A 22,338-nucleotide genomic window follows, 5' to 3' on the forward strand; every position below is an offset into this window, starting at 1 on the left:
TAAACATTTAAACTAAACTACCAGACTTTAAACATTTTAAACTACCGGACTTTATTTTTCTTAATATTTGAAGCGCTTCCAAGTTTGCAGAATGAGCCAGAATTCGTAAACTTTACGGAAAATTTTGGGTTTGGCAGGTATGCATCCTTATGGAGGTCTGAGCCATTAAATATTCCCACTGTTCTTGAAAGTAACTATACTCTTTAATTGGTTGCAACTGTTTCCCCCATCAAGTGCCTTGCTCCTTTCACATCACCTCCTCCACCTAGCTAAATTGATATGTTGCAAGCTGTTGGCTTATAGTCAACATGATTTTGTATTTCTTGCTAAACATAATTCAGTGCCAAACTACTTATTATTATATTCTTTACCTTTTAAATATTGTTTATGGCACTGTATGCAATATATCAACAAAAAATGTTTGTACTGCCTCAATCACTGTGCTCTGTACTATGCTGCACCAGGCATTTCCACAGCAGCCAGGAGTTAAGAGTTCTTCTGCTCATTTGTCACTGTGTCTAAAAAAAAAGTGGTAAGAGGTAGGGGTGGAGCAGTAACCTTTGTAATTCTATGGTGGCATTGTCATTCAGTGAGGAAAAGCAGTGTATAGAGGTAGAGTGAAAGCTGATAAGTACTCAGGTGGAAAGTACATGCAGGAAGAACAGTGTCTCTATTTTCCAGGATCAAGGGGCTTTGAGGACCATGAAGAGGAAGCAGCACCACCAAAGTGGCCAAAGAGCTCCCATGTGTTTCTTCTGGTGCCATTTGGCATGCACAGTTGGCACAACAAAGGTTATACATATGTGGATGTGCTGCTCTCTTTCAGCAATGTGTGCCTGCCACAAGTATGAATTGTTTGCATTGGCCTCTGCAAAAGTAGTTCAAAACATGCTGGAAATATGGCATCCAATCTGAGATGGCCCTAAGCCTCAAACAGTTGTACACAGACTCATTCCTTCCTTAAAGCAAACCAGGCGCACACTTTGTAGCAACATGAAATTTTTTATTCCTGTGCAATAACCCTTGCTTATTTATATGACCTAACAGGAACGTCCAATAAAAGGATTTTCATTACTCGTTACCACCAGGAGCTTTGGCCGGTCACATGAGCAAAAATTCTCCTTTATGGCAGTCGCATTCACAGAAAACGCTGTCCCTAAGCTGGTCATTCTGTAACGGATTTCTGGCACCAGAAAAACTTGCTCCTCAATTCTGGCAAACATTTGGTAATTGCATTTGTCGAAGCGAGCTGGCAGCTCACATCTCTTTTTCAACAAATGCAGCTGCCCTGAGAATTTGCTTGCGAGTAAAGAAATCAGTGATGCAATAGCCATGCCTACCCAGATGAAATCCGGATTAAAATAGAGGAATGAGGTTTCAAGCGCATGTGGAATTTTACTTGTCTTAAAGTAGTACTAGTTCATCACAGAGAATTTGTTGTGTTAGTGTTACCTGTATTCAGTAAGTAGCTATTGCCTCATCTATTTGGTGTTCGTCGACGTAAGCAAGTGCCATAATGTGAAAAGCAGTCTGTGGCTCTTCAAATTTGATGAAAGTAAGAATGGAAGTATGGTCCTCTGGATGTATCTTATAGGTACAATTCTGTTGTTCTGAGTGGGTGCAGTTATGACCACAGTGTAGCTGCGAGTGCAATGGGCAGAGTGCAATTATTTTTAAGTATTCTGTGTTTGTCAGTGCAGTGTTAAATGAGAAAATATGATGGTGGCATTTCTAAAAGCTTGTCAGTTGCTGCCTACAATATGAAGGTGACTACATATAGCATACATTATTTCTCCCTAAAGGGGGGACATGGGTCCCAGATAAAACAAATTTGTTATTGACTCTAGACGACTGAAATTTCCAGGAAACATTCAATCTTGTGTGCTGATTACAAATATGCAATTAGTTTTTTTCTAAGTCAATCAAAAACAAATTTCAATTATTTTTGTGTTATAAATTTGGGTGCGACTTGCAAGAAATGTACTACACCAAGGGAGCTGAAATTAAGCAGGCATGTTCCTGAATGTTCAAAGAGTACAAGTTTGCATTTTATTGTTTATATCTGTATTTTACCTGAATTTATAAAACTCTAAAGTTACAACTTTGCAAACGTGAATTTTTATTGATCTATACAAGATTTCGAAAATGTTGCAGTGTCCTAAAACACTATAGGTTTTGTGAACACTTTGACTCTCTAGCAGTCAGGTAAATACAAAATGAAGAGGACTGAATAAGTAGCAGGGACACAGTGCTGCTAAAAAAATTTTAGACTTGCAAAAATAATTTGCTGAGAAAAATTCAAAAAATTAAGAGTGCAAAAATGATATTTAATGCTACAAAACCAGGTAGTAGTTTTCTTCTAAAGCAGCATTGAAGGCTCGTTTTGGCAGGAAAGCAAGCTGCAACTGTTAAGACTGTCTGTCGACCATCTAAACCAATTTCAGTCACAATGTTTTATCTCTCTAATTCATTTTAATGCTAGAAGCCTGCGCAGGCACTTTGACAACATTAACAATTTATTCCCAACATTTCATTGAGAATCACAATCTTTTTTGTTTTCCATACTACAATTCAGACTACTGCCACAGACAAAGAAGCAAACATGGCGATGTTGCTGTTTTTGCATCGGCTGGCGTTATGTATCGGTGTACATGCGATCTAAAGATAAATGTTTAAAATTGCGATTCTGTATGGCTTCAACTCGACAACAAAAATCTTGTACGCACGAGTTATTTATCGCTCCCCATGCTCATCCAGCATTCAATTTTGTGACGCACTCAGTAAAATCATGGAAGAGTATTACATGAAAGAAAGAACAAAAAAAAAGGTTATCATAATGGGTGACAAACATTAATTTCCATGATAAAACAGCTTTTTCTTCTGTGAGCTACTCTGGTTTACATCATAGTTTTGGTTATGAGTGTCTAATTACCCAATCAATGAGGTGTAGTAATGACGTAGGCACGCTCATTGATCATGCACTATCCAATTTGCTGTTTCCGCCCAAGGCAGGTGTCTTGAGTGCGCATATCACGGATCAGTACCCTATATTTTTGTAGTTCGATTACCCTTCTCATGTTCGCAGCATTTCTACATTCAACAAACCTGTTTTAGATAGAAATGGATTCACTGATAATGTCACAGCTATTCATTGGCCCTCGGTAACTCATATTACTGACCTACAAAAGGCATTCTCAAAATTCTTGTCTTTGTTGTGCACACACTTTGATTTTAAATCTCACAGAAGGAAATGCAAATAATAATAATAATAATAATAATAGCTTCCTCGCAAAGCCCCTCGTTGAATAATGGCATTGAAGGCAATGTGTGCACAGGAATATCTTTATAAAAACAACCAAAATAAAATATTCACCTACTTTGCAGGTACGAAAATTCTGCAATTCTCTCAATGCTAAATTAAAGGAAGCCAAACGCCAGCACTATTATGAACTGAGAATTACTGAATGCAGATCAGATAATAGTAAAAAATGAAATGAGTGACTTCTTAAATAGCAAAGTAAAGGTTGATATATCTTTTATCAGGCATGAAGATAAGGTTTATAGTCATTCGAAAGAAATCGCATATGTCTTCAGTGGTTTCTTCTTCGATCAGTCCATAAACACATCACACGTTTCGAGGCGTCCTCTCCTCGTCTACCTCATCCGTTTTTCATGTTACCATTTTTCAGTACCTGATGAGGTACTTCGTGTCATACAAATTTTGAAAACCACAGATGTAGGGCTCGACGGCATGCAGCCTTACCGTATAAAAATGATTGCTCATCTGATATCAGACGTTCTTTCTGCTTTAATTAACAATATATTCAAATTAGGCATTTCTCCAAATGAGCTAAAACGAGGAAAGATTACTGTCATTTACAAAAAAAAAAAGGTGACTGTTCATTAATGACTAACTATCAGCCGATTTGCATTGTGCCATTCTTCAGTAAAGTAATAAAAAGTTAGTGGTAATAAATTTAACACAATACCTATCAAAATTTGATGTTCTTTATTCTTATCAGTTCGGATTTCTGCAGGGACATTCAACTGACCTTGCCTGAATCTTTTTAACTGATATTTTGAGGAAAATTATTGATTAAGGCATTTTTGCTGGCTCAGTGTTTCTCAACCTTACTAAAGCATTTGACACAATTTATCACATCATACACTTTAAAAAACTTGAATTAATTGGAATTTGTGGTCCTCCTGTGCTACTTTTTAAAAGAGTTATTTACATAACCGAATTCAAATTGTCAGTGTTTCTGACGTGGTCTCGGACATGAAAACTACTAATTTAGGTGCACCACAAGGGTCCATTTTTGGCCCTCTTTTCTTTCTAATTTATAGAAATGATATGCCTAACTGTCTCAAATACTCGCACTGTATTCTATATGCCGGTGACTCAATGATATGTACTAACTTCTGCCAATTGCATTTCAGCACTGGTAACTGAACCCTGACATTGCAAATATTCATGAATGGTGCAATAAAAATCAACTGCAAATAAACCCTGTAAAATCAAAGTTTGTTGTTTTCAGCTTTGGCCAATGTATAATAAATAGTATACCTCTTGCATTAATTGGACAGCATCAAATTACTGCGAGTCATTATGTCACATGGGAGTCAAATTGACTGCAATCTCAAATTCCATCTTCACGTTGCATGTGTAAAAATGAAAATGGCTTACGGCATGAGAATCCTCGTCAGAGCATGTTCCCATTACCACCCTAACACACTATTGTCGTTCTATTATGCATCAACTATGCTGTGGTATCTACGGGAAACACATATAACACTCATATCAGCTTGTTGCAATGCTAACGCAAGAGAACTGTTCAGAAGCAATAACACATTCACTGTATCTCAGATAAAGCCCGTTATGCTTAAGGGCACAGGCTGGGGTAACTTGGTTTACATTTTTCTTTTAACCCCAACATAATATATGTATCTCAGATAATTAACTATATTTTGGTCATCGTATTTTATAAGCTCATAAGTAACCACCTCCCAGTTCAGTTAATTTCAGAATCATCTTTACTGAATGCTAACATTACAAGATTTGCATCTAACAAAATTTTATCTCAGCCAAAGTGCGCACTAATTATGGTAAATTCACAGTGCATTTTCCTTGAATTTCATTGTGGAACTCTTTGGCTGTAGTTATAATATAGTGTAGCACCACATACAAATTTAAAGATGATCTTAAAATGTTTTTGATTAATTCGCTCCAATTGGTGCTCATTTTTTTTTATTGTTCTTGCTCACTGTGTATCATACTGTTTTCGAGAGTTCTTTTTAGTTTGGCACCATAGCTTATGTTCATGTATACTGCTCATATTATTATAATTTTTTTTTTGCAATTCATATGTCTTTGTATTGGAATAGATCTATGTGCCTTTTTTTTCGTTATGCTTGTCATTTGCATGTAGTTCACATTTGATGTACATGTGTACATACTCACACACTTCTCTTTTTTTACGTTTTTTTCTTTAATTTTTTGTTTATTTCCGCTCAACTTGTTCTCTTATATTTGTTTTACTTTTTGACCTGTACGTTAACCCTTTCAGGGTCAATGACATAAATATACGGCGCTGTGAACAACCCCCAAAATGGTCAATGCCATATATTTACGGCGCCATCTGTATGTTTAAAAAGCGCGCCAATTTGGAAATTTTTTCTTTCCTGGAATGCGCTGCCACTATGTGGGAATACAGGGAATTTTTTTCTCGCCCCTCCCTCTTTCGGTTTTCATTGCATGGTTTGTTTTAGAGCTAGTTTGCTCCGGCACGTCTATATGCTACCGCTTGTGCATTGGCGCGCAGGCAGGCGGGCGGCGGTTTGGGTTTTGTTCCGCGGGCAGTTTCGGCTTCTTGTGCTCACAAAACTGATGGCTATCTGATGCTTCGAGTTGTTGACAAATTCGACTTCGCCCTGCTATCTGCTGCCCGCCTGGTTAGCTCAGATGGCAGAGCAGCTGCCCCGGAAAGGCGGTGGTCCCGGCTTCGAGTCCCGAACCAGAATGACTTTTTCTTCAACTGTGAGGCTTTTCTTTCAAGGAATCCGTATGGGTTTCCTCTGTAGCAATTGCTACGATTGGGTGGATGTCTCATTTTCCCTTACTTCATGGCTATCTCATTACTAATCGCTCAAAGGGCAACCACCTGTTTCTCGCTCGTTTAGTGCTCACAGGGGTGAGCATTGGAAGGATGCCACCGTGCATGCATTTCCATATTTTTTTCTTTTGGGGGGGGGTGGGGTGGAGGCTCGCAATATCTAATTGCCTCTGATTGGCGATAAGATGAAGATTAGCGGATGTTTGTCACACGTTTTGCTTTTCTGACGGGCACACAACCACATAGTTTTCTTGGGTGCACTCACCTACGCAGTTCGATTAGGCTATGGACGTAAATATTAGTGTAAGAGCAGGAACATTTGAGACTTGGGAAATATTCTCGTGTGCACATATTCTAAGACTTGAACTATAACAATGCATCAAATGTTTAATTCTTATAAGCTTATTTCCTTTTTTATTGTTGTTATTCATGAATAAAGATACATATCTACTTGAAAAATTATGGTAAATTTCTTTCGAAATAGGTCCCCCAGAAGAATTGGAATCTGCCATAAAAAGAATCGACCTTAGGTGGTCACATATGGCGAAAGAAATCAACCCTGAAAAAGTTAATGTCATACTATTGCTTTATTTTGCAGCCATGTTGTAATCCCTCTCACCACCTAACCTTGACTGGAGGTCCCAATACAGTCTTTGACCATGGGGTCTCCTTTTGTATTTCATATCTATCACATTCTGTAACCACTTTGAAGCAATAATAAATTTCACAAATTTCATTGAGATGGCCTGTCTATGACAGACAGTTTTGAAATGGTGAATGACACCAAAATGGGTATTTCAGCACTTTCATGGTCAAAGCTGTGCATTTCATAGGACAAATACAGTGTTTTCTTCCTGAATAACAAGCCATTTTGAGCTATTTTTCTGCCAGCAGGTGCGTGCTGATATGGGCATTAGAACAATAACAGAAATAAAAAATCAACTCTTTAGTGAATTTTTTGTCTCCAAGACCCATAGGCCCCTTAAGTGAAAAAATAAACGTTTATTTTGATCTTGGTGATTTGCACCAGTCTTCGTGTGGTGACAATTACGCTAATCTGTAGTATTTTATTATTATTTCTTATGTATGGCTCATTACATATAGTTTACCATCACGATCACGAGTAAACACCGAGATGATACAGTGATAGCACAAAAAACATGGGCCAGTGTCGTCTGTGGCTGTAGAAAAAAATTTAATAGCCAACTTTCATAGATGCTGCAGCAGGTGGCTAAAAAATGTGAACTCTCCACAAAGAACAAAAGGGGAAGTCCTTACATGCGTGAGTGACAGCTCTAACAGTTAATGAGGCATCAGTGAGGGAGTCATACTTTCCGAAAGCCCAAGAGCACAAAGTTTTGGGAAACCTTGCTGCACATAAGAATTTCCTACAGCAGAGCGAGCTACAATGAAATATAACAAAAATCTGTATACAACAGAGAAACTAAATTCGTTTACACTTCACCAGAACAGCACATCTCAATAATACTGCTCTGCAATACAATGAAAGCTGCTTATAATGAACCTGCCCATTGTTATGAATCCATTACATATATCCTGAAGATCATCATGAGTTGGCTGCTCAGAATGAAGCCAACATTCAAAACAGCATTCATATTAAGTTATTTTGTTCCAAACAAATCAAGGACGGTCTTTTGGGAACGCAGTCAAGATAATACGTTGACAGTTTTGGGCCCCTAACCAAAACCACCTCCACTGCAGCACATGTGCACAGGACCAAACAAGCTATCTGGGATCCATCATATTATGGGGCAACAGCTATGGTGAACTGTGCTCCCACAACAAAAAAATCTGCTCTATAAGCAGAACCTAATTCATACATTTTGGGAAAAAACAGAAGAAAGTACTAACTGAGAAAAAAACTCACAATCAAAAGTCACCAAAAAATCTGACATACCCAACTGTAGTTGACATCTATGTAATGAGAAATATTGAACAAATCACTGGCGCTCGTGACTCAAATGCATTGTCATTATGGCAGCTTTGGCAAGCTAATGTTTGTGCTCCTCGAAATCGGCCTGGCTTAGCAGCTTCTTCCAGTGGGTCATTTTGGCAGAAAGCTTTGACTTGCCTGCCTACTTGGCGTGAATCATTGCAGCATGAGAGGCCAACATGCGCTGAGCTAGTAGGGCCCAAGTGACTTGAGGCGCACATTGTCGTCCTCCTACTGCACAATTCATAATTAAATTAGCCGAACCAAACAGGCAATTCTGTCGAAATATTTAGCTTCCAAATAAGAATGATAGGTCGAATCTCGTTAATTTGAACACGCTTAATTCAAACTGACTCTGTGGTCCCGTCAAAGTTATGTGTATTCCAATTTTACCCTCCCTCAAATGGCAAGGTCGCCGTTTCTGCGCTGTGCTGTAACGCCCCAACCGCACTAGTGGCAAAACGCGCACAGCGAGAGGCTGGGCTGATTTTTCGTGGCTCACCACGGCAGCACGCGAGACAAGCCGTGAGCGGAGGAGACCAATAAGAATGGCCCCTACAGTGACGTATGCTCAGGAGGCCCTCACAGGAGGTCCTGCAGATGATTCAGTCCCTCCGGGGCTTTGTTTTCGTGAGGAACCTTCTGCTGCACCACATGGAGCAACTGGATGTCTTGGAGAAGGATGTCGACAAGCTTCGTGTAAAGCAAGCACGGCTGATGGACATGAAGTTTTCTTGTGCAAGCCATGAGAAGTACGCGGCGAGATGCTTGTGGTGATCCTGCCCCAGCATTTCTCCTGTATTTCTCAAGCTGACAGGTTGCTGTGGCAACCTTTCACATTTTTTTAAAGGCCCCTTTTGTGGCCACCAAAGCGATGCCTCGGCGGAGCTCGCATGTCGCTTGCCACCCGTCACCCCTCTTTGCAGCTGTTATAGCAGTGCCATTCTTAAAGGCCAACAGACACGGCTTGTTATATGCATCGGAGAGCGCAGGAAGCAGAGTTAAACATTTAAACGAGTCAACACAATGAGCAGCCTGATGGAGGAAGGTGGTGGAGAGGGGCATTGGCCTCCCCACCATTCTAGTTTTCTCACAACAGCTCTGCCATCCCCCTAATTTAATTTTTTTTTTCATGCAACCCAGTTATGACAATGGAATTTTCGTGGCACTTGAATACTGTAATAAGTGGGTTCGACTCTATAACGAATGCTTTTGGAAGGCCCATGCGCTTCATTATAAAGCTATTTGATTGTGAATGGTTTCGAAATTATTGTGTACATTTCTGTACAAAACTTTCATTCAACGAATCAAATCTTTTCCCTTTGAGCTTAATACATGCACAGCATGTGTCACTGGTGGCATGGTTCTAAATTTCTCACGTACTAACCTCATTGACATCCTTGAGGGCTTCAATCAGCATTTTTTCAATATTTCGCATGATTGCCATTTTTTGATGACCAACCAGGGGGTAGACAACTTTGTCTGCTGGTGCAGTCTGCAAGAGAGAGAGAGAGGCATCAATGATAATGTTAAAACACACACACAACACACACACACATCATTGGCAAGTTGGAAAAGAATCATCAGAATGATACCAGTGCAAATCAATGCAAGCTTAGAGGAAGGCATTTAATCTAAGCGTATCAGTCAGTGCTGCATCAGCCCTTTAAGTTTGTGGGGATTTCCAAGATCCTGTCAATTGCTCCCCACGACAATGAACATGCAAGCCCCGCCATGTGGCAATCAGGTCACGTGATGCACTGCGCATCGTGGAGCACGCATGATCAGGGCTTGATAAGTTAGCAGGACTTACGACCAAGACTGTGGCGGGCCAGTGCAGCAAGTGGGGGTTTGTGAGGCGTGTGCCGTGCTGAGGTGTAGGATAGCTGCTTGGGTGCTTGAACTATTGCTTAGAATATTTTTGCTGAGTGTATGTTATTTTGAAGTTTAGTTATTTAAAATTGTTCATTTGTTGCAAGGTCTTTGTTGCTGGTGCTTAAGGCAAAGTACTGACTCGGGACTTCAAACCAAAGTGAGGACGCTTAAGGTTCAAGTGAATGTTCACTGCTTTATCATAAACAACGAAGCATATGGTGCTGCTCTATGCAAATGTAGTAATAATAATGACAATATTCAATAGTGTTTTACATCTTAAGACTACGTATGCAATATGAGAGATGCTGTAAAGGTAGAGATAAGTTTTGACCACCTAGGTTTCCTTCATGCACATTTAGATCAATGTATACAAGCGTATTTGCATGACGCCTCAATTGAAATATGGCCACATAGCGAGAAACCTGTAACCACGTGCTCAACGGCACAACTTCATAGCCAATGAAATGCTTTAGTGGGTCTATGCAAGCAAATAACCAAGCATATGATACAGTAGAACCTCGTTCATACGTTCTGGAAAAAAAATGAGAAAAAATAAACTGAAAAAATGCACAATCTGAAGCAACTAAAAAATTTGACAGACTCAACTGTAGTTGACATCTCATAATGCGAAGCATTGCGGAAATTATTGTGCACAAGGCATGAGACGTGTGTCAAGCTGGTGGGGCTTCGGCGGCCCTAGACATATTCTGTTGTTTTCATACTGTGTAGTAGTGTTTTAAGACAGGGACGGGAAACCAAAACGAAATTGGGCTGGTGGGCCACAATGGATGCCCCTGAAGTGAAACATGATGCTCGCATAGCGCCGCCTGCAGTAGGGAGCGGCGGCGGCACATTTAGATTATCGCCTACTAAAAGAGAGCAGTACACACGGAGGTCATATACTAGACTTCTGGAGTGAAGGTGGTTCTCCGAAAGTAAAGCCAGTCACTACCATCTTGCTGGAGGCAAGAAGCTCGAACCGCTGTAGCGGCCGTTCCAGAATGCAGAGTATGTTCGTCATGCTTATAGGTTGTGTCCTGTTGCAACAGTGTTCACCTGATCGTGGCATGCTTTCTGAGGGCATTACAACACCTCAGTAGGTCATAGCTGCACCAGATGCATAAAGATGACGCCAAGTGGAATGTTTCACTTGTAACATAAGCTCGCGTCATCTGCTGAGGACCACTGTCATGCATACGTTTGCTTGAGTTGGTGATGGTTAGGAAGGTGCTGACAAGTTTGCGTATGTGAATAATAAATTTACGTTTTATGTATACTCATTGGCACGTCACTGTGTGCAGTTGTTATGTTGCGTGTATTGGCTACATGTTGGAAGGAGAGGATGAGATTTCGCCGCTAGCCTGCAGCGGTCTCGGGTTGTGCTCGAATACATGTGCTGTTAAAAAATTAAATTAAATTATGGGGCTTTATGTGCCAAAACCATGACCTGATTATGAGGCATGCTGTAGTGGGGGACTCCAAAATAATTTTGACCAACAGGTGTTCTTTAACATGCACCTAAATCTATGTATACGGATGTCTTCGCATTTCGCCCCCATCGAAACGCGGTTACCATGGCCAGGATTCGATCCCGCGACCTTGTGCTTAGCAACGCAACACATAGTCACTAAGCAACCATGGTGGGCTTACATGTGTGGTGTGCCTGTACGACGACATATTTTGTTTGGTTTGTAATGTGTACGTTCTGCGCAGCGTCTGTGTTTTAACAGAGAAACCAGCGAGACAGATGCATACACATGATGTGGACAGGATAAGACGTTGTTGCATCTGGGTCGCAAGCCCCAAGGGTAGCGTTGGCCTGGCGGCCTGGGGGCACCGCTGGAAGCATCCGAAGGTACTGGCAAAGCATGAGTCGACTGCTAACAGAACAACTTGTTTATTCTAGCATCGCAAAAGAGCGGCCGGTCAGGTCGACCGAAGTGGAGAGACGGGAGCGCACGTTACTCGACGGAAGAATTCGAAGCCTCTCTCTTGGCGTCCGGGGGCAGCTGCTTTTATACTCTCGGAGTTGAGGGCAAGAAGGAACGGCTCTGGATGGGGCGCACGTGACGGCGCCGCTCGGGCACATTGAGACTAGAAGGTGACGCATCCGCCGGGCCGGCGCCGGTCAGACCTCCTCGCTTCACAGTTGGGGAGCTCCTCTCCCCGGCTGCCGCGTTTTGACAAGCGTGGGCACCAACATGCACACACACACACACACGCACACACGAAGACATGTGGCATTGAAACATGCCTGGACGCGCTTGGCGGGGAGGCGTTGTGGCAGCGCTGAACGGGCCAAAATGTCCGCCGCTTTGAACGAAGCCCCGGTGTCCGTTGCATCTGCGCCGGCTATACCGCGCGTTATAGGCGAAACGTAACAGACCGCTCCGCCGGGAGAAGGAGATCCCGATGGTCTGGGGACTGCATCCGCTGTCCGGAGAGATGTCGCTCAATGAGGCTCATAACCGAAGTCGGTCGTCCCTCGGCGTTTCTTGAGCGCAGCGCACAGAGAAGGCCTCGTTCTCACGTTCAGGTTCACACAGGACACTGCAAAGTGACTTCGGGAGAGTTGCCATTTTTGTTCTCGTTCCCAGCAAGCGTTAGAACTACGCCGAAACTCAACCGCTCAGTCAGCAAGCACGACAGAATCCTCACTAAGCCATGCCAGGCTCTTTCCCCTTTTATACTACTGCCTAGTTCCTTACAGTATTCTAGCAGCACTCAGAACGCGTCCACAAATTGGAAAATTGCACTAGAAAGCACGTCATGACTTTGAAACACTGAACAAAAGCAATATGTTAAAAATCCTGCCTCAGGAAGAAAACATCAGTAACAAACAACTTTGAGGCTGATTCCTACGTTAGGGGCCTCGACTTAAGCCATTGGCATTACCATTGAGACTCCCCTTTTCGTAACGCACCTCAAAGGAATATTGTTGCAAAGCGAGGAGGCGGCCATTTGTGGAAGAGATGTTCTGCAGCCATTGGAGAGGGCAGTGATCTGTCTCGAAGCATGCGAAGCGGAGACCGCAGCGAGCGACCGTACACCAGCTCAGCTGGCAAAAACCCCGTAGCCGCATGCGGCGCGGTCCTCAATGCAAACCTCACCCCAGGCAGACACAGCTCCCAGTCAGTTTGTTGTTCAAACCACAATGCTCTCAACACGCGCTTCATGACGGAGTGGAGCTTCTCAACAGAATTCGACTGTGGGTGGTACACTGAGCTGTGTAACAGCTTTACCCCACACCTTTCGAGAAAGGCTGTCGTCAAAGCGCTAGTAAACTCTGTGCCCTGATCTGACTGGATTTCCGCAGGAAAACCAACTCTCGCAAATATGGACAGTAGTGCATTGACTATCTCAACTGAGCTGAGTTCTTTAAGCAGCACTGCTTCAGGGAACTTTGTCGCTGGGCAGATCACAGTCAAAATGTGTCTGTACCCCGTTGTTACCAGCAGAGGTCCCACTGTATCAATAACGAGCCGTCTAAAAGGCTCCGTAATGATAGGCACCAACTTCAACGGCGCCCTCGATTTGTCGTCTGGTTTGCCCACCCGCTGACAGGTGTCACATGTCCTCACAAAGTGTTCTGTGTCTCGAAAACACCCTGGCCAATAGTACTCTTGCAAGAGACGGTCCTTAGTCTTCTTAACTCCTAGGTGTCCGGACCACGAACCTCCATGCGACAAGCGCAACAGATCCTGACGGTAGCACTGAGGCACGATCAGCTGATCGAACTCCACTCCCCTGCGGTCTAGATACTTCCGGTACAGGACCCTACCTCTTTCCACAAAACGAGCATTTTTCTTGGCGATACCTTCCTTGACATTGTAGCGCATGTTTTCTAGGCTGCTATCCTTTTTTTGCTCGGCTATCAAAGCTGACCGGCTGACTTTTAGCAGCCTATTAAGTCCGTCTGACGTAGGCGCGATGAGCAAATCTGCAGATAGCTCTTCAAACTTTCCCGTGTCGGGCATTTCCTCTCCAGTATCTGGTGCCTTCAATGCTACAGGCTCAATTTTATTCAGTTCGGACGTGGTCTGAATATCAGCTTACTGCGCCTCCGACCCTTTCTCATTGTTCGACGTCGGCCCCGCAACTACCGCCTTTGCAGCTAGCTCCCGAACTCTCGATCTGGTTAAGGCCTGAACGCTAGCCTCACCAAACAAAAGCCCCTTCTCGCGCAGGAGGTGATCAGACCTGTTCGAAAATAGGTACGGGTACTGGGGGGGCAGCATAGATGACACTGCGGCCTCCGTCTCAAGTGCTCCGAAAGGTCCTTCAATAAGCAATTTTGCTACGGGCAGACACACGCTATGAGCTTCCACGGCTTGCTTGATCCATGCGCACTCGCCCGTGAACATATCGGGTTCTACGTAAGAGGGGTGAACTACATCCATTGTAGCTGCGGAATCACGAAGCACTCGGCACTCTTTCCCGTTCACGAGGAGGTCTGGCATGTAAGGCTCGAGAAGCTTCATGTTCTCGTCAGTGCTGCATAATGACAAAAACACGACTTTTATTTTTGTTTCTGGACACTGCGCCGAAAAGTGACCCGGCTTCTGGCACGTATAACACACGTGCGCTTGCCTCGTCTCGAACCGCTTTCTGCGTTCGGCTTTGGCTGCCGCCATCTCCTTACGTTCGGTCGGACTGCTTTCATTCGCATCCGCACTACGTGTGTCCTCCCTTGCTCTCATGGGCGTGAACTTCGGCCTTTCAAACTTGGAGCCAAATTCACCCTTTTGATCGTCCTTAGCTCCGCGAGCCCGACGCGTCACAAACTCCTCGGCTAGCTCGGCGGCTTTAGCCACCGTACTAACGTCTGGCCTATCCAAGACCCAGTACCGCACATTCTCCGGTAACCGACTATAGAACTGTTCCAGCCCGAAACACTGCAGAACTTTCTCGTGGTCACCAAACGCTTTCTCTTCTTTGAGACACTCCTGCATGTTTGACATAAGCCTGTAGGCAAACTCTGTATATGACTCAATTCTGCCTTTCTCATTTTCCCGAAACTTCCGACGGAACGCCTCCGCTGACAGCCCGTACTTTTTTAGCAGACTCGATTTCACTTTGTCGAAATCCTCTGCCTCCTCTCTCTTCAAGCGAGCGACTACGTCGGCCGCCTCGTCGGGTAACAAAGTGAGCAAGCGCTGTGGCCACGTTTCCCGAGAGAACCCCTGCTTCTCGGACATTCGCTCAAAGTTAACCAGGAACAAACCAATGTCCGCTCCAAGCTTAAACGGCCGCATCAGATCAGTCATATTGAACGATACTCGTTCTCCTGCACCGTGTGCCTGACTTCCATTACGAGCGCGTTCCATCTCTACCTCAAGACTCTTCATTTCCAAAGCGTGTTGACGGTCGCACTCTTCTTTTTCTTTCTCTTTTTGTTCTTTACGTTCACGCTCGTCTTTCTCTTTTTGCTCTTTTTGCATCTTTCTCTCCTCAATGGTCTCAAGGCATTCCGACAGCTCGTCATCCTCAGCTTCCAACTCAAGAATAGCCCTTAGCAGTTCTGGTTTTCTGAGTTTGTCTGAGACATCCAGACCCAACTCTCTTGCAAGCTCCAGCAATTTCGGTTTGCGCAACGACTTCCAATCCATGGCTGCTCTGAATGCTGCTTTCTCTACTGCCTACTATTGTCTTGCCGCAAACTAACCCGGCAGCAACGACAACCACAATTACCAGCTCTGTTTCTGACACTAACAAAAGCCTGGCAAAACTCAGAAGAAGAAAGTCCCGCACTCACCAAACCTCGCAGCCAAGAATTCAGCGCAGTCGTTCCGCTGCAGGCAACCAGTCATCACACAGGGCTCGTTGCACTGCTCCCGGATGGTCGTTGTGCTGCTCAGCCTACAGTCGACCGCATATCTTCGCTGCTGGCTTCCGTTGTCGCGATCTCACCGCTGGCAAACAGTTGTTGCAATCCCACCGCTGCCACCAGTTGTTGCATCTGGGTCGCAAGCCCCAAGGGTAGCGTTGGCCTGGCGGCCTGGGGCACAGCTGGAAGCATCCGAAGGTACTGGCAAAGCATGAGTCGACTGCTAACAGAATAACTTGTTTATTCTAGCATCGCAAAAGAGCGGCCGGTCAGGTCGACCGAAGTGGAGAGACGGGAGCGCACGTTACTCGACGGAAGAATTCGAAGCCTCTCTCTTGGCGTCCGGGGGCAGCCGCTTTTATACTCTCGGAGTTGAGGGCAAGAAGGAACGGCTCTGGATGGGGCGCACGTGACGGCGCCGCTCGGGCACGTTGAGACTAGAAGGTGACGCATCCGCCGGGCCGGCGCCAGTCAGACCTCCTCACTTCACAGCTGGGAAGCTCCTCTCCCCAGCTGCCGCGCTTTGACAAGCGTGGGCACCAACATGCACACACACACACACACACGCACACACACGAAGACACGTGGCATTGAAACATGCCTGGACACACTTGGCGGGGAGGCGTTGTGGCAGCGCTGAACGGGCCAAAATGTCCGCCTCTTTGAACGAAGCCCCGACGTCCGTTGCATCCGCGCTGGCTATACCGCGCGTCGTAGGCGAAACGTAACAACGTGGACAGGACGAGACCTGGACTTACAAGTGAAGAGTTGTAAGTTCGGTGCTCATTCTGACCACTTCTCTTGCATACATGTCTTTATGTTTCATAGGTTGTTCATTAATTTGCACCAACTCGCCCAGCAAGAAATTCAATCATTTTAAAAGCTGGGTTTGAACAGAAGAGTGCGAGCCCTATTAAAAGAATATTTCGGAATGCTATCTAAGGTTTTGGGTGCACATCACAAAGAAAACTAAATGAACAAATTCTGAAGAAGAAGCGTGAACACTACTTTCAAGATTGTAATATTTAAAGGTTATGAATGCAGAACCTGAGTTACAAATTGATCTTGTATGTGAATGTTTTGCATTGTAAAAGTTCAGGTGTCAAGTGGAAATGTTTTCTGCTGTATAGCATTTCTGACTGATATGTTTCAGCTGTTGTGTGCGTTACAATAACACATTCTGGGCAGGATGAATGAGTGGTATAAATTTTTTTCAAGCACATACGAAATATAGGAGAAAGTCCACAGTGGAGTTCATGATGCAAACTCCAGCTTCAGCATATGAACATCAGGTTGTTCAGGATGCTAAGCACATATAGCCTGCAGTGCCTTGCGTAAACCAGCTCATAATGACGTGTACTAGAATAAAGAGGAATTACCATATCATCATGTAAATAATGCGACCATTAATGTGATGTGTGGGGGCTTTCCGTCTCTCAGAAACAGAAAAAATATTAAATTTACCATGCAAAGAGGAATTATTGCTATAGAAACAGGAAACAACGCTAGAAAGCGTATGGTCAGAGGGCTTTATTCATTGTTACTGCGAAGTACAGTCGCAAAATAATGTAAAAGGGCGAGTGCTGACGTATTTATCACGTCAAGAAAAAAAAAAAAGCCGCATTATATTTGTGTATATACAGTAATATAATATTGTGATTTAAGCAAGGCTTCCAGTTACATGAATGCCTTTTTGAAACTACCTGCAACAGATACAAAGTACAATAGAACCCTGTTCATACGTTTCGGGAAAAAAACGCAAGAAAAAACGTACCAACCGGGAAAATGTACGATCCGAAGTAAGTGAAAAAAAAATGACTCAACTGTTGTTGACATCTACATAATGCGAAGCGTCACATGGATCGTTGCGGCACGAGACGCCGACATGCATCGAACTGGTGGTGCTCCGGCGGCCCAAGATGCATTTTGTTTTTCTGTTGCGTGGTGTTTTAAGAGGGCGAAGGGAAACTGAAACGAAATAGAGCGGGTGGGCGACGCCGGATGCCGCCAAAGCGACACGTGGTGCCCATATTACGCTGCCGGCAGCAGGGAATGATGGTGCGTTTGGATTATTGACTACTAAAAGCGTGCAGTATGCTACTAATGGCACTACGCACCACGCATTCTAAAATAGATAGGTGAAGAAGCTTATCACAATGGGTTTGGCGGCGATAACTGTGAATGTGGCGTGCGACGACCCGGATGAAGATTTGCTGCTACCGGAATAAGAAACTGTATGCGCTGTCATTTTCATGTGAGACAGGCGGCTGTATACTGTTCTAGATTGCGCGCACCTCGCGCCTTTTCTTGTTCGCAAGGGATCTAGTGGCTGGAAAACGTCTACGATCGTTGTCTGCAGCAGGGAATGGCAGAGTGTTTTGGTTATCGCCTATTAAAAGTGTGCGCTATGCTTCAAACAGCACCACGCACTGTGAAACCAGTAGGCGAAGATGCTTACCGCAATAGGATTGGTGGTGATAACTGTGAATGCCGCGTGCTGTGACCCTTAAGGTTTGCTCAAACAGAAATGAGAAACTGAGTGCGCGCCGGAATTTTCACGTGAGATGGGCGGACGAGTATTGCTATTAAGCTGCCGTGGCAGACAGCTATATACTGTTCTCGATCATGCGCGACTCGCGCATTTTCTTGTTTACATGGGATCTAGCAGCCGGAAAATGTATCATACGATCGCAGTTTGGCAACATACTGAACATTGGTGTTGAAAAATTGTATTTTCCAGGAACATATGAGCTGGTAAAAAATGAGCGTAACTCTATTTGGTCATTTCTCGTGTTCTCGATTGAAAACGTTGGCGCTTGGAAAACGTACGTAATGGGAAAGTATCAACGAGGTTCTACTGTATTCAGTACAGCTTCTCCTTATGTCAACAACCATGTCACTGCACTCACAGAAGATGAAATGGTGCGATGACACCATTTAGACAAACATTGACAGATGGAAAGTGTGTATTGTCGTTGCGCAAGGTGTCTGATAATTTTTCACGTCAAATAGTGGGTAAACAGTGGTGAATGTCCATTAAGCACTCACATCACACAAGCTTAGTTTGTATGGTTGACTGTTCATAATTTAACCAAGCGAGTAAGTGTGATTGGCAAAGCGTCCCACCAACAGCTTTTCTCAATGCCTGTGGCAATAAATTGATGCAGGAGTATTTTTTTCTACAACAGCAACACACCAACGGCGGACTGATGTATTTCTTAAAGGGGTATTTTTCATCGCGGAACCACAAATGTAGGTAGCGCTGTGTGTATACCGCAGCTGTCTATGATGGAGCCATGCTTGTTTGCCTCTAGCAATATGGCCACTGCCGGCTTCACTTGCTCGCATAGGCGGCGGCTTTGACTGCCATTTCATAAGTATAAGTACGTATATAAACTCCTTGGCAGTACGCTACTAATGGCACTACAGCCTATGCGCTGCAAATATACAGGTGAAGATGCTTATCACATTCGGTATGGCGACGATAGCTGTGAATGTGGTGTGCGACAACCCGGGAGATTTGCTGGTACTAGAATAAAAAACTGTTGTAAGCTGTGAGACGGGCGAACAACTATTGCCGTGAAGCTGCCATGGCGGGCAGCCATATACTGTTTTCGATCGTGCACGCTTCGCGCATTTGCTTGTTTACATGAGATCTAGTGGCTGACAAACATATCATACAATCACAGTTTGGCGATGTATTGAAAAAATATAGGTGTAACTCTAGGGGTCACTTTTTGTGTTCTCGATCGCGAACATTGGCGCCAGGAAATTGTACATAACAGGATCATATCAACGAGGTTCTGCTGTATTACTGACCCAGCAATAATGCAATGAAAGTAGAAAATATATTGTGGTGATGAGAAATACAAGCACACTAGATTGTTACAAGTAATTATTCAGCATGTAATAAAAAGCTCTTTAGATTGTGGTGGATACTGTTGTCCTCTCTCCTACTTAGAAGTAGCTCTATGCATTGGGGATTTTAGAGGAGGTAGAATGCTATTCAAAGGGGCAGTTCATGCCCCTTTGTTTGTATTGCACTTGTTTTTCAACAAAGGTGTACGGTAGACTTCCAGTAATTCAGATAAGGTGCCAGCCAGTGCCATGCATTTCTATGACCCCTACCTTTCGTTATTTTGATTCTAAAATTGGCATTTGTAGGTTAATTTGAACATGAGTCAGCATACACGTAGCTGAACCCTATGGTGAGCCCAATAGCGACCCCTTTAGTGGCAGCATGTCTTGGTGGAGGTTAGGGGACAGTAAACATACGTCACCTCCCGTCCAAAACACCTATTTTTGGCATGCCCTATGAAGATTTACAAGCAATAAATGTGGCTCACAATGCCAAATCATGATATTTAACCAATTTTAAAACACCTTTCTTTTTCTCCAAAAAATTGGGCTGAAGATTGCCTGAACAATTCAATCAAATACGAAATCAAAACAACTGTGAATGCGCGGGTAATGAACTGCCTTGCAGCGTTTGCATGTTTTACCGTACAACAAGGCTGCATCACGGCGAAGCAGACTTAAAAAAAAAGATAACATGTGGTAAAGCTAACTTTAAGAAACCAGCCGCCATTGTGCATTAGGCCGTCTCCCATTTTTCCTGTAAAAATATAGGGTGCACGTTAGATTTCTACTTTGTTTAGCAGCTCTAGTGTCATCTCTATGTTAATTTTCTACTTTGGACACATAGACAGCAGGGGAGCATTTGATTTGGGAGTGTGTTAGAATTGGGGCAAATACACTCTACGCTCGTTACAACGGACTCGTGTACAACAGACTTTCGGATATAATGGACCATATTTCAACCTTAGATTATTCTACTTATTTTATTAATGCGACAAAGTTCGCTTTTAACAGACCGCGCTACAATGAACTATCAGCTACAGCGGATGAAATTAGCGGCAACTTTTTCAAAATCGGGCGTATAAAACATACTTTTGCTGTGTCGACATGGGCTGACAACTGACTTGCGAAAGTCAGCCGACGATTGCGGCTCAATATCACGTGCAAAAGAGAGGAAGGCGGGGCGGAAACTCGTCGTCTTCTTTCACGCGCGAGGCACGAGGGGGTGGGAGGGAGGCAAAGAGAGGGGTGTTCTATTCCGGCGGCTGCTGCTTATGGCACGGCCACTGTATCTTGAAAATGATCTGCGATGTGGACAAAGTGCACACCCGCGCGGGCCTCATCTTCGAAGCGATCTGCGATGTGGACAAAATGTGCCCAGTGCCGGCAGCTTCGTATGCGCTGTGCTTTCGACGTTTAGTTCACGTTGAAGTGAGAGACAGCATGAAGGTCAATTCACTCGCTGCTGCTGCCGCGCTTCCTCACTCCAGCATTTCAACAGCGACTTTTCCTGGCCATCGAGCAAGATAAAACTAAAATCCTTACTTTGCATAGGTGTCTACTAATTTGCTATCGCAATCGATGCTTCGCCTTTCGGGAAAAAGTGCGACTTTTTTGTGTTTTTTTTTTTTTACTTTGGACGTTCACCACTCACTCTTTGTTAGACATCGCGACCAAAGTTTCAGAAGTGAGGCATTTCAGGTATTACGGACTTTGGATAAAATGGACATTTGCTTTGTCGGACTATTATGGTACATTGTAACAAGAGTCGACTGTACTACCAAATGAATAGTTTTGATGTTTTTTCTGCATCTTCTTCAATTCACCCCACTGGATAATTCGATCAATTTCATCAGTCCCGTCAGGGCCGAATTAACAGGAGTTAACTGCATATGAAATTGTCAGCTCACGCTTGTAAAATTACAAGAAAGGGCACCTCTGGTGGTGGTGGTGCCAACCTGCAACCTCTAATTTGGTGTGCCTTTGCCCTATCAGTAGCTTTGGAGCACAGGGCGCTTTCAGCTATTTTACTGTGTTGCACACGTAAATTCCTAATTTTTTAATGTCAAGGCTGATGTGTTGCATTGTAGGCTGTGCTGACAGCCTTAAGAACACAGAAAAAATGTTACAACTGGTGCAACCTGCATTGATACGTTTCTGCCAGACTGCTCTTGGACACAGCAATGGGCAGTTCCACCCATGTCAATGGACCCAAATTTCATTTACCTCTGACAGCAACAGCCTACAATGCAATATGTCACTGCTTCAACAGATTGTATTTATGTACCAGACATATAAGTACAAAGATACATTTGATCACTTTTAACGTAGGTCGTGCACGGTGATGCAATTAAATAGTATGAACAATGCACGCCAAGAATGCTAAATTACACATGCACTTAACATCGTTGTTAGAATGCAACTTCGTGATCAATGTGATCAAACAGGATCAACACATTGGCCTGCCGGCTAGGGGCCAGCAAAGCCAAGCCGCAGGCCAAAACTTGCACGAGCGTCTGGAATGTGCAGTTTTAACATGCTCTTACTGAGCACTATTTGACATTTTTTCTCCCAAAATACACATTTTGAACTTCGAGTGAACAAATATTCGCTGAACAGTAACCAATATTGTCTTGGATGTTGCATATTCAGTTTCGTTATAGCAGTATAATACTCAATAAAGAAAATCATGCACATCCCATGCACTATGG

General features: G+C 43.8%; 1 protein-coding gene across 2 annotated transcripts in view; it reads right to left on the reverse strand.

Annotated features, from left to right (window-relative positions):
* Window positions 1-22,338, reverse strand: part of LOC142588307 (hypoxia-inducible factor 1-alpha inhibitor-like) — a 46,904-nt gene that overhangs the window by 3,111 nt on the left and 21,455 nt on the right. For both annotated transcript variants that reach the window (XM_075699906.1, XM_075699914.1), the window contains exon 6: window positions 9,455-9,562. In XM_075699906.1, coding sequence (XP_075556021.1) covers window positions 9,455-9,562 — 108 coding nt within the window. The remainder of the gene's footprint in view (window positions 1-9,454; window positions 9,563-22,338) is intronic.

This window comes from Dermacentor variabilis, chromosome 1 (assembly GCF_050947875.1).
Source record: "Dermacentor variabilis isolate Ectoservices chromosome 1, ASM5094787v1, whole genome shotgun sequence".
In the NCBI taxonomy this organism is placed as follows: Eukaryota; Metazoa; Arthropoda; class Arachnida; order Ixodida; family Ixodidae; genus Dermacentor; species Dermacentor variabilis.